Below are 12,212 nucleotides of genomic sequence, written 5' to 3' on the forward strand. Positions count from 1 at the left end.
GATCACATACGTTTATGAACACATTCCAAATGACTGAATAAACTGCAGCTGTGGTCTTCTCTTTACTCTTCCCGTCTTGTGTATCATCTGTACTTCTAACAGCATATTAGCCATCGGCCAAGAAACAGAATGGGGTTTTCTGTGTACAGCAGTACAAAGCTATGCTGTAGCACAGGGGTGAGCAATCCTGGCCATGGAGCATCAAGAGGTGTTTTTCAACAGAATAAATAGAGCAGCAGTGTAGTATAATGGGTAGGGAACTAGTCTTGTAACATAACGGTCACAGGTTCAATTCCCGGGTAGGACACTGGCCACTGCCGTTGTACCCTTGAGCAAGGTACTTCATCTGCATCGTTTCAGTATATATCCAGCTGTGTAAATGGATGTTGCTCTAGATAACAGCATCTGCTAAATGCCTGTAATGTAATGTAATAATTATTAGGCTCAATGAACACGTGCGACTGAGAGAGCAGGAGGTACTCAGACAAAATATTCAGGCTCAGACTCGATAATCAAACGGCAACCTTTTATTTTAAACAACGTTTAGCTGTCCTTCATCGGTGTCAATTGACATTACAGTTTTACGCCATCATTCTGACCAAAAAATGCTAATTAGATTTTGAAACATAATGTGAATCAGTTTGCTTGATTTACCACATCTGGCTTGTTTAAGAATATAATCTCAGCAGACTGGGAGGGTGATGTGTGACTCGCCTGTCCTATAGTTAAACAAGGACTCGACTGGCTCATGTTTCAGTCAGGATCCTGTGTTTTATGTTCAGTGACTCCCCTGGTCTGACGCAACACCGGTATCAGGTCGGCTCAAAGGTACCTCTCCAGGTCTCTAGTGACAGGCTAATGGCACTGCGGCTCACCGGCTCTGCGGCTAGCGACGGTGTACCTGTGTAAAGTTCACTAACCTGCTCCAGGGCTAGCGATGGCAGGCCTGTGTAAAGGTGACTCACCTGCTCCAGGGCTAGCGACGGCCAGCCTGTGTAAAGGTGACTGACCTGCTCCAGGGCTAGCGACGGCCAGCCTGTGTAAAGGTGACTAACCTGCTCCAAGGCTAGCGACGGTGGGCCTGTGTAAAGGTGACTAACCTGCTCCAGGGCTAGCGATGGCCAGCCTGTGTAGAGGTGACTAACCTGCTCCAGGGCTAGCGACGGCGGGCCTGTGTAAAGGTGACTAACCTGCTCCAGGGCTAGCGATGGCCAGCCTGTGTAGAGGTGACTAACCTGCTCCAGGGCTAGCGACGGCAGGCCTGTGTAAAGGTGACTAACCTGCTCCAGGGCTAGCGATGGCCAGCCTGTGTAAAGGTGACTAACCTGCTCCAGGGCTAGCGACGGCAGGCCTGTGTAAAGGTGACTAACCTGCTCCAGGGCTAGCGACGGCCAGCCTGTGTAAAGGAGACTAACCTGCTCCAGGGCTAGCGACGGCCAGCCTGTGTAAAGGAGACTAACCTGCTCCAGGGCTAGCGACGGTGGGCCTGTGTAAAGTTCACTAACCTGCTCCAGGGCTAGCGATGGCCAGCCTGTGTAAAGGTGACTAACCTGCTCCAGGGCTAGCGACGGTGTACCTGTGTAAAGTTCACTAACCTGCTCCAGGGCTAGCGACGGCCAGCCTGTGTAAAGGTGACTAACCTGCTCCAGGGCTAGCGATGGCCAGCCTGTGTAAAGGTGACTAACCTGCTCCAGGGCTAGCGACGGCCAGCCTGTGTAAAGGTGACTAACCTGCTCCAGGGCTAGCGACGGTGTACCTGTGTAAAGTTCACTAACCTGCTCCAGGGCTAGCGATGGCCAGCCTGTGTAAAGTTCACTAACCTGCTCCAGGGCTAGCGATGGCCAGCCTGTGTAAAGGTGACTAACCTGCTCCAGGGCTAGCGACGGTGGGCCTGTGTAAAGGAGACTAACCTGCTCCAGGGCTAGCGACGGCCAGCCTGTGTAAAGGTGACTAACCTGCTCCAGGGCTAGCGACGGTGGGCTAGCGATGGCGGGCCTGTGTAAAGGTTACTCACCTGGCTGGCAGAGACAGCGGTATCCGTTGACGAGGTCGTGGCAGACGGCGCCGTGCAGGCAGGGCTCCGAGCGACACTCGTTCACCTCCAGCTCACAGCGCTCGCCCGAGAAGCCTGCGGGACACCTGAGAGCGAGGACCGTACAATCAAACCACAGAGGGGAAATCAGAACAGAAAGGCAGGAAAGCAACAAGTAAGAAATTCAAAACCACGGCAGCAAGGAACCAATTCAACACAAATGGTGGACTGTTAAGAGCTGTGAGCAAACAGGCGTTTAAAATTACGAAACATGTCATGGGGTGCATTTACGTGCACACTAACACTCTGGTCTTACCCCGATTACGGCAAAACTGATTATTGAAATGCCCTTATCTGATTATCGGTCTAAGGTCAAAATCGGTGTTTTCGAAACTCGATTAAGACACTTGGAATTACTCAGACGCCTTACTCGGAATTCTTTCGGCTTTTTGAAGCCATTTTTTTGGCTTTTTGCGTGTCAGGCGGCAGTCAAAGATCCCGAATGAAAGCAAGCATGGCTGCCAAGCACACCCTCCCCGTTGACCATACGCTGATTATGGAAGAATTGTGCAAACACGGCTACTGGAGTAATCACATTACTTGTGTCCGTGTATCCACAATAATCTACACACTGGCACAAACTGATCACTCCCAATAATTGGGCCACTGGTGTGCACGTAAACAAAACCACTGAATTTTACAAAAATATTTTACAGACTGGTCAATATTCACACTGGATTTGAATTTCACGGAATCATTCCGGAAAGGATCAGCATAAGGATCAGTGCCTATCCCGGATTCTAAACTGCAACCAATCTCACAGCCACCACGCCTCATTGCCCAGGGGGTTTTTGATTTACAAGAGAAAGACAGGTGCGAGTTTTCACCGAATCTATTCCACAGCGCGGCCCGGTGACGTCATATCAATCACCGCTACATTAATGAGCCAGTGCGGTCCGCCTTCTTCATCGTAAAAAAGGGTTCAATGCCTGTCAGCATGATTTATCTCACCTTGTTTAATCAGAAAGTATTGCACGCTCGGAAAACAATTTGAAAGAATGCACACCCACACAATGCAGATGCAAAATAAAAAAATAAAAATAAAATAAACCCTCAGCTATCCCACGCTTATGTTTCCACAAGTAACAAAGAAGTAATAACACATAATAATAATAATAATAATAATAATAATAATAACAATAATAATAATAATACATTGTAGTATTGGTTGATTTATTACTGTTAGCTTTTTGAACGTGGGCATATGAACAGCTATTTGGTGGCAGATTTCATAGCTTAAGCACATTACAAATAAATGTGCATGTGCTTAGATCATTATAAACAGAAACAGGATCACAAAGGCCTTATTATTCAACAGCAAATCAGGAAAGTTATCCTCCGCATTCGAAGGTGGCTCCGGAGCCTTCTTGCAATAATAAACTTATTTTCAGGAGTCCTCTCCAGCCCGAGCGTTATTATCTTCTCAGCTAATAACAGCGTCCAAAAAAAGGAGACACTGCGTCTCCTCTCTCAATTATCTCTCAACATCTGCAATCGCACTTTGTACATTTTTTTTTTTTCTTTCTCTCATTATTTGCACTCCTTCAGATTTTCATATTTCCCCAAATGGCTGGCGGTGACTGATTCACCGTGCGGATGACGGTGGGACCGGCTCGGCCGAGGGGCTGCACCGGAAAGGGGACAGACGCTCAGAACGGGCGGGGAAGTCGGGGGGGCGGGGGGGGGAGAGGCCCCTGGACCCGCCGGCCTGGTGGCGGTAAGCGGCGAGCGGCGCTCTGATTAAAAGCTCCCTCGCGGCTCCTCTCGGGGGGACGGCGGCACTTCCGCGGGCCGCGGACGCGAACGCGATTGATTCCACGGCGCGGAACCGCGAGAAGACCAGGAGCTCGGCGTTTGCATCATTTCAGAGCAGGCGCTGCTGAAATATTGAGGGGATGTTGTTCAGACAGTCGGTGCCAAAAAAATAAATAAAATGGGGGGGGTGGGGGTGTAAACAGAAATGAGAATAATATTTTTTCCTGCCATCGGTTGTGGAAAGGACAAACATAGGAAACGAGTGCGGTAATAAATAATAACTTTTCTTCTTGCAAATTAAACACGAACATTTTTGGGGACTGTGCAGGCTTTCCTTTCTTGCTGTGTTTGCCTCGTCTGTGTGGATTCTGCATAACTTTTTATTATTTATGGGACAAACAGCCCGAGTGTTAGCTCTTGCTAACTGTAAAGAAGAATGTAGATCTGCCTGTTCACTCCTAACTTTACAAGGAAGAAAATAGCAGCAGCTAAACCAAAATAACACTACCAAAACAGCAACAAATCGAAGAGCGTATACATTTTTCAGAAAGGCTATTATGTCTGATTCTGTTAAATTGGCAATAACTCACTGAGGACACATTCAGCCCATAAACCATTATCATTACATAGGGGCAAACATGACATGTGGTTTTTGTACAGCTAATTTCATACAAACAAGAGCACCATTAAAAACCTCTGACCAGCATAGAGTAACCTTGACCAATCGTGATTCGCTTTCTGTTATAGTCAAGAACACACTGTACATTTGTTCTGTGAACTCATCATATTTGTTTAAATTGAGTATCAACAGCAGAACAGGGGATAAAATGCTTTGGCAGAAACGATGCAGCTTCTAAGCTGAACATTAGCATTTTCCTTTCAGGAAAAAAACCCCAAAAAAAAAAAACTGAAGCGGCGTGTTCTTGCATTAACCTGACGGAGATGGTGAGGGGGGTTGCCCAGTCGGGTAATTTAAGAGCTATCTAAACCCAATCCATTCTGCCCCCCCCCCCCCCCCCCCCCCCCCCCCCCCCCCCCCCCCCCCCACCCACGCCCCCTCAGCCCCCCTGCCTCACAAACCCCATAAGGCGCTGGAGTGGCTATCAAACCCACATATCACCAACCAATCTGTCCCAATCCCAGCGTGCCATGCAAAGACGGGGCTTAATACAAAATTGATTGGACTGCGATTTTTTTTCTTTCTCCGCTAACAGAAAATTGTGCCGCGATCCATTACCAAATGAGCCGGCCTTAAGTGTCATCAGGACTCCCTCTGGAGCAGAGCAGAAAAACGACAAGAGCACATCTTTCCCCACAGAGGGGGGTGAAAATAATCCCATCAAATCGCTTTCTCTTGCCCCCCCCCCCTCCCCCCCTTTAGAAAACACTGTCCCTCCCTGTGAAATGAGGCAGGCGAAGCAGAGGCACAAATAGCAGCAGCTCGACGTCCTTCTCCAAGATGAACGACTAACAGCAGAACGTTTGCCGGCCGCGTCTGAAGTGAACGCGCTTGCAGTCGAGCTGCCGGTGTGCTAGCACCGATAACCGCAATCCCGTCGTGCCCCGCCCACTACCCTTGAGATAGGTCATTGGGTTTCACCAACCACCCCCCCCCCCCCACCCCCTCCTTTGCCCAAGACATAGCTGCCCACATCCAGCGAGGACATTTTGTAGCACGCTGACTTAATGGGATTGGACCCGAAGGCCCTGTTCTGAGCGAGAGAGAGACGAGGTGATTTCTGGATGTGGCCTCTAAAGCAGCGTGTTGTGTGTGTCTCTCCGGTCTCTCTGCGCATTAGCGATACCGGCTCAGTTAGCATCCTGAAGGACCTGCCCCAAAACCGCACTGGGAATGAGGGTGCTCAACTGGAACTTACCTCTCGCCCAGGGGGACCCCAAAAATCTATTATCTTCGTCGCCTTTTTTCAACTCAAGATGCCCCCTCAACGCCAAACCATGCATGGAACAAAAAGCTGGGCGGGACACAATTTTTTTTTAGCTCCATGGCTGAATGAAAACGGTAGCAATAAACCGCTAGCACAACCACAGTGAGAGCCCGCCTACTCCTAACTGCTCAGGGTTAGCCTACGCCAAGGGCCAGGCATTCAAACAAACAGGGTCACAAACTCAAGATAGCTCTTTGCCGAAATGACCTTATGTAACTATGTGACTCAGTGTTCTGCAGATAAACTCTGCTTGACTGCTCCTGTTTGCACACCAGTTATCTGCAGGTGGCCATTTAAGAGAGATGACCCTCTGACTGACTCAGTGCTGTGTAGCCGACAGTGAGGGAAACACTCACTGGAAAATAGCCATTGGGAAATATGCACTGGGAAATAGGCATTCAGAAATACTCAGAAATACTCATGGGGAAACAGTCACTGGGAAATAGTAATCGGGAAATAGTCATTGGGTGAGAGTCACTGGGAAACAGTCACTAAGAAATAGTCATTGGGTGAGAGTTACTAGGAAATAGTCATTGGGTGAGAGTCACTGGGAAATAGTCACTAGGAAATACTCATTGGGAAATTGTCATTGGCTCACTGGCAACTGCAGATGCTTCAGCAGCTTTTCTTCTGCTATAGCTGATGGTAGCAGCACAGCAGACCAACTGGAAATCATGAATCAAGAGGAAAAAAAAGGCAGGAAACTAGAAAAATCACGATCGATTTCACTGTTATAAGCTGATGATATACCAGTCAAGAGAGCTGCCCACCGTTTAAGAAACAAACAGAAAACCTTTTACATAAAAATGCACACCCACAGGGTCTGAGATTCCATGCAAAACATCATTCATCTAACTTGAAGAAATCCATCAACAAATAATTGCATAATACCCATCCCATTCGCTAAAAGAGCGTTTTTTATTTTCTGAAAAGAAAATTTCTCTATAATTCAATCACTCCCCGGAACCTCTATTGCTTACAGGAATCAAAACTCATTATCTTCTTTAAACGTTATTGCCAAATCTCCCAGCGTTGAGATTACCGATTTTGGACAAACGCCTCAAACACTAAACCCAAATATATTTTATTTATCATCCGTAACAAGATTATGGACACATAAACGTAAGAGTGTGGCCGCTCCCATCGGCGAGAGTTATAGTGGGGATATGAATGGGCTGCAGACAAGGCCGTAAAAGCATTAGAAAGAAGATGAAAACGTTTTATGATGAAGCAGGAGAAAACTGCTGAATGTAGCTGTCCCTGGCTCTTGCTTATATTGTCAGGCTTCCCCTCTGTGGTGTGAAATAGATTACACAAAAAAACAAACACACCTGGACAAACACAACAGTCCAATGTGTTTATTGGTACGGTACGTGCACGTGTGTGGGTGAGTGCATATGTGTGTGCGTGTATACAGGTGCATGTCTGTATGTATGTGTGTGTGTGTGAATGTGAGAGTGTGCATGCATGTATGTGTGTGCGTGCATATGTGTATACATGTGCGCGTGCGCGTGTGCGTCCTTGCGTGTATGTTTTGGAGGAGCAAATACTGGAGCAGTATTGGGGTGACCGCATGCATAGATATACTGCAGCTCAGTACCTTAGACTGGACAATACAAGATTAAAAAAAAAAATTTCAAAAAACTAAATACGTACATTAGTTACTATTGTTTTATTATCTAAGAACCTTGAAACCACATTTGATCATACTATTCTACGGCAGTTCATTTTTGACGATGCTAAACTTTGAGGACTGACCTGCAAGTGAAGTTGGCTCCGGGCCCGTCCTGGCAGGTACCCCCATTGAAGCAGAGGGGCAGACCCCGGGGGGCCTGCAGGCACACGTCCACGTCCACGTCCACCTGACAGCGCTTCCCCAAAAACCCTTCGGGGCAGAAGCAGGCGAACCTGTCCACCCGGTCCACGCAGGTAGCTCCGTTCATGCAGGGGCTAGAATCACACTCCTGGACCGATTTGAGAAACAAGAAACATCGATTTCATCAGAGACCGCACAGACGATGACAAAGCTCTTCTCTTGTGGCTGAACAATTTTGGCTTCTTAAACTTATTTTTTCCCCCATAAAACTCACAGCAATAAAACTCACTTAATTTTATTTTTTTCCATATAACAAAAACACCCACCCACACACACACACGCACGCACACCCACGCAGACACACATTACGTTTTAGACATCTGCAGACAAACAGGCAGAGAGACAGACACACACACACACACGTTACGTTTTAGACATTTAGCTGATGCTCTTTTACAAGGTGACTTAGACACCTTACATTAGGCCTATTATTATTCATATTTGTTAATACACAACACATTTACACAGCTGGATATACACTGAACCAGCTCAGGTAACGCATCTCGCTCAACGGTACAAAGACACTGCCCCACTTCAGGAATTCAGGCTACAGCCTTGGAGCTGCCAGCCGAGGTTCCTGACAACCGACGCCGTCGCCGCCCTCTACACAACCGGTTACCAACGTTACCGGCAGTTAGCGATGAGACTCCGATGATTTAAAGGGGATACTGTTCGGATGAGGATTTGAACCGGGCGTCTCGCAGAACGAGCCATTGCCAAGCAAAGCGCCGACTAATTACCCGTCCCACGGGGAACCCAAACGCTTCTCCTCGGGGGTCCGCCCTGCAGCCGCACTGGGTGAAAATCAATTAGGGATCCTAACGAGCGGTGCTTTAAAACCATAAATCCCCACCGCTGTTTACGCCCGGCGAAAAACTCTGCGTTCGTACCGACGTGTGTTCACCGTGGCGATCGGACCGAACGCCTCCCCGTTTGATTTCGCCACAGACCATAATAAGCAAGCTCCAGGTCAGTAAATGCCATTACTCAGTTTCAACAGACTTACTCTACCTTATATATGGGAATATATGATTACTACTCCAAACTATAAGGTATAATGTAACAAATCCAGTACATAGTCATTTAATTATTTATGAATGAATGCATATATTTAAAAAATGTGATTAATGCAATTTTCACGGATTTTAATATATTTTATCTATTATACTATTTTTTTTTTGCATATTACTTTCACATTTTCTCATGTAACGTATAATACAGAAAGTAGTGCATACTTCAGAGAATGAGTGTGGGTCTGCAGTATGAGTGTGCTGCATTCGGACTACACATCGAAACGTGACTTTCCATCAGGGAACTGCCGACAGAAAACGTGGATTAGAGAAGAGAGAGAACAAAAAAAGATTCCCCTGTATTGATCTGAGCCCGGTGCCCAGTAGAGTTATATAAAAAAAAAAGGCAATTAATTATTATCTATGCATGTTGCCCGGCGATGTTGAGTCACCCATATCCCAAGATGCTCTGGTGCCTTTCTGTGTTGCTCGCATCAGGCGCTCTCAGAAGGCCGGGGAAGCATAAATGATCAATGCCTGAAAGACGAACAGAAGCAGCCTCTTCACGCCCACACCGACAGTATCAGAGAAAGCTCCCCTCTTCTCTGTTCCTACAGTCACCCGGAACAGGGCCAATACCCCCCCCCCCCCCCTTCACTCCCCCCCCACACCCCCACCCAGTTAAAACACATCAAAGCCCTTAAACTGCGGGCCGTCTCCCTAAAAGAAGGACCCAGGACTGCGAGGGCAATTAAATGTCGGAGCAAAGCTTTGACTAATGAACTGCCACAATTAATTGGTTTCCATTTACCTTGACAATTAAAGAGATCGCGTCGGAGAGCCCTTAAATGCCACCGCAGAAAGAAGATAAGATCACATTTCCTCCCATTTCCCCCAATTAGAGCTGGATATCATTGTGTGGGAGCATTGTTATTTTTTTTAAATTCCTTTTCCAATGTTTGAATTATTTCATACAATTAAAATTAGTAACGTTTAATCAGTATCTGCCTGTCGCACCCAAGGGAGGCCTAACAAAGGCCTAGTTCCTCCCCATCTTGTCTCAGGCTGCACTCTTAAGCCCGAAACGGCGTGGCTAATTAGCCGAGCGGCGCTGGGGCTCGTCTTTGATTGACTTCTCAGGAAAATAAAAGAAAAACAAAACAAAACAAAAAATGTTTGTTTATTTTTTGTGGGATTGCACGAAGAATACAATCCAATTGTTTTACAGCAGCAAGTTTGACGAAATGTTTCCTCGTGTCGCCAAAGCCTGTGCGCACGTTTTGGACGAACGTGGACGACTTCGGTCGCGTCCGCCCGCGAGCCGTCCGCCTTTTTTTCCGGTTCGTCGCGGAATGTTGTAGAAACAGACGCTGCTACTACGCTACCGGCAGGAGAGCGCGCCAAACACCTGCAGTTCAGCAACGGCGTCGCACGTTCCTCACAAATCCTCGATCCCAGACTCCTGAGCCAAAGCACTCTGGAATGGCGTGATTCCACTGCAGACCATAATGAACGAGGGGCAATAACAATCGAGCTATTTAACTCCCCGTTTCTTCCGAGCTGTAACTTCAAAAGCTTACAGTAAGGTGGGTAACTTGGGTTCAGGCGTATTTCTTATAAGGCATTTCGAAGCTTTACAGATAACCGCCGAAGCAGACGAGTCTCTATGTGTTCAGTCCATCTTGCGTGAGAGCATATAAGAACGGTGCCAACAACGAGACTCACAAAGCTTGAAATCACCATAGCAACATTTCTAACAATAACCTGAAGATGAAAGTCACCCGGAAAGCGGCTACTTCATCTTCAGAATGTGGCGTGGCGTCAAAACACAAAGCGTGCGGATTCCTTGCTTATTTTCTACAAGCATCGGATGGATGCTCGCTCGTGGTTATGGCAGTGCATTACACAGACAGTTTGATTTTAATCTGCCATCAGTTTGATTTGCTATCGCACATTTCTTGCTGCAGGCATAGCTATTAGTGCTAAGCATGGATTAGTTTAGGTGATGAAGTGTTTAGATGTGGCATATTAAGGGGATGTGAAAAAAGGGGTTTGCTACTTTAGCCTCTTTTTAAATAATAATTCTGACTCTTCGTCTATAAATGGACAGAACCACCGTCCGACGACTTGCTAAAAAAATGCCAGTGACACACAGTAGGCCCACTGTTGTTTTGACAGCCAAGGTTGTCTAAATTGGTAAACCTGTTTTGTGTCCAGACTAGCATATGTCCAGAGTCTCGCTGGTTTACTGTAATTCTGTAAAGGCTGTACATGGTAGGCGGTTTCTCTGCAGACCGTACTCTCACGGGCGAACACGTAGCCCGTTAGCCCACAGTGAGGTTTTAAACGAGTCGCTTAATGAGAACGCAGATCGCCGGTTTGCGCTTCTGTCCTCCGCCGGCTTCCCGCGTGTTTGACAGTTATTGCTCGCAGGTTCGACCGAGAAGATTTATTTTTTTGCCTGTTCGGTGAAAAATTCGTTCACCCGCTGATGAGCAAACAGTTCCGTCGTCTGCTCTGATGCTCCGGCGGTAATTGACAGCGTGACATCGAGAGGCTTTCTTGAAATAAACATGAAAGATTACCGGGATGGATTTTTCTATTTTAAAAACAGACCACAGGGTGCGGAGACCACAGGTGGCAATGCCAATATCAGCAGCGCAGATGTAGTACAGCAGTGTATTACGGCGGTAAATAGCACTACAGCTGCTTAGCGCCTTTTGCGCTATTTCAAGTTAAATGAGCTTCTTACATTGATATTAGTCTCACATCTGTAGCCACTCCAGCCCGGCTCGCACTCGCAAGTGTATCCGTCCGCCCCGTCCAAGCAGCTGCAACATTAAGAGAAGAGTTAACACTTTTATGAGTTCCCATCAATCACCCCCCCCCCCACCAGCCCCCCCCCCCCCCCCCCCCCCCAAAAAAAAAAATAAGTTTTAGGGTAGAAGCAGCACATGAAGCATAAACATACGTATGTGCGAACAAGTAGCCGAAAACTTTCATGAACAGTTGCACCGTTAAATTTGAATATTTGCATGACCCCTCTCCCCTCGATGTGTCTGAGGCCCACTGTTACTCATATCCTCTACCTGAATTACCCAACAGCTCCAGATCCACAGCGAACTACATTAAAGATTAATTAGTTTGCGCTCGTCGAGGAGTGATACTTCCCGATGTAGGTAATTGAGAGAGAGCTGACATAAACTGTGAGTATATTACATTACTCAGAACACACAACATCTGTCACCCTTAACCGCAGCCGCCGAGAAACTTAATTAAAATGATTTTTTAAATCATGTTTCCGAGTCTTTTTTTCTCCAGCGCTTTAAACCTTTATTGATTCCTGGAGTGTGCATACCTGCCGTGCAGACAGGGGCTGGAGGCGCATTCGCGGGCGTCGGTCTCGCAGTGGAGCCCCGAGAGGCCGGGGGGGCACGCGCAGCGGTAACGATCCGGCCCGTCCGCGCACTCACCGCCGTTTTGGCACGGGTCCGAAGCGCACTCGTCAACGTCCGACTCACACCGGTCTCCTT

The 12,212-nt window shown here is 47.3% G+C and overlaps 1 protein-coding gene across 1 annotated transcript in view; it reads right to left on the reverse strand.

Annotated features, from left to right (window-relative positions):
* Positions 1-12,212, reverse strand: part of eys (eyes shut homolog) — a 184,547-nt gene that overhangs the window by 158,987 nt on the left and 13,348 nt on the right. Inside the window, exons 3-6 of the mRNA XM_035400963.1 lie at positions 12,038-12,209; positions 11,432-11,510; positions 7,552-7,757; positions 2,015-2,139 (exon numbers count right to left, since the gene is read on the reverse strand). Of these exons, the coding sequence (XP_035256854.1) occupies positions 2,015-2,139; positions 7,552-7,757; positions 11,432-11,510; positions 12,038-12,209 (582 nt within the window). The remainder of the gene's footprint in view (positions 1-2,014; positions 2,140-7,551; positions 7,758-11,431; positions 11,511-12,037; positions 12,210-12,212) is intronic.

The sequence above is a fragment of the Anguilla anguilla genome, chromosome 18 (genome assembly GCF_013347855.1).
Source record: "Anguilla anguilla isolate fAngAng1 chromosome 18, fAngAng1.pri, whole genome shotgun sequence".
Taxonomy (NCBI): Eukaryota; Metazoa; Chordata; class Actinopteri; order Anguilliformes; family Anguillidae; genus Anguilla; species Anguilla anguilla.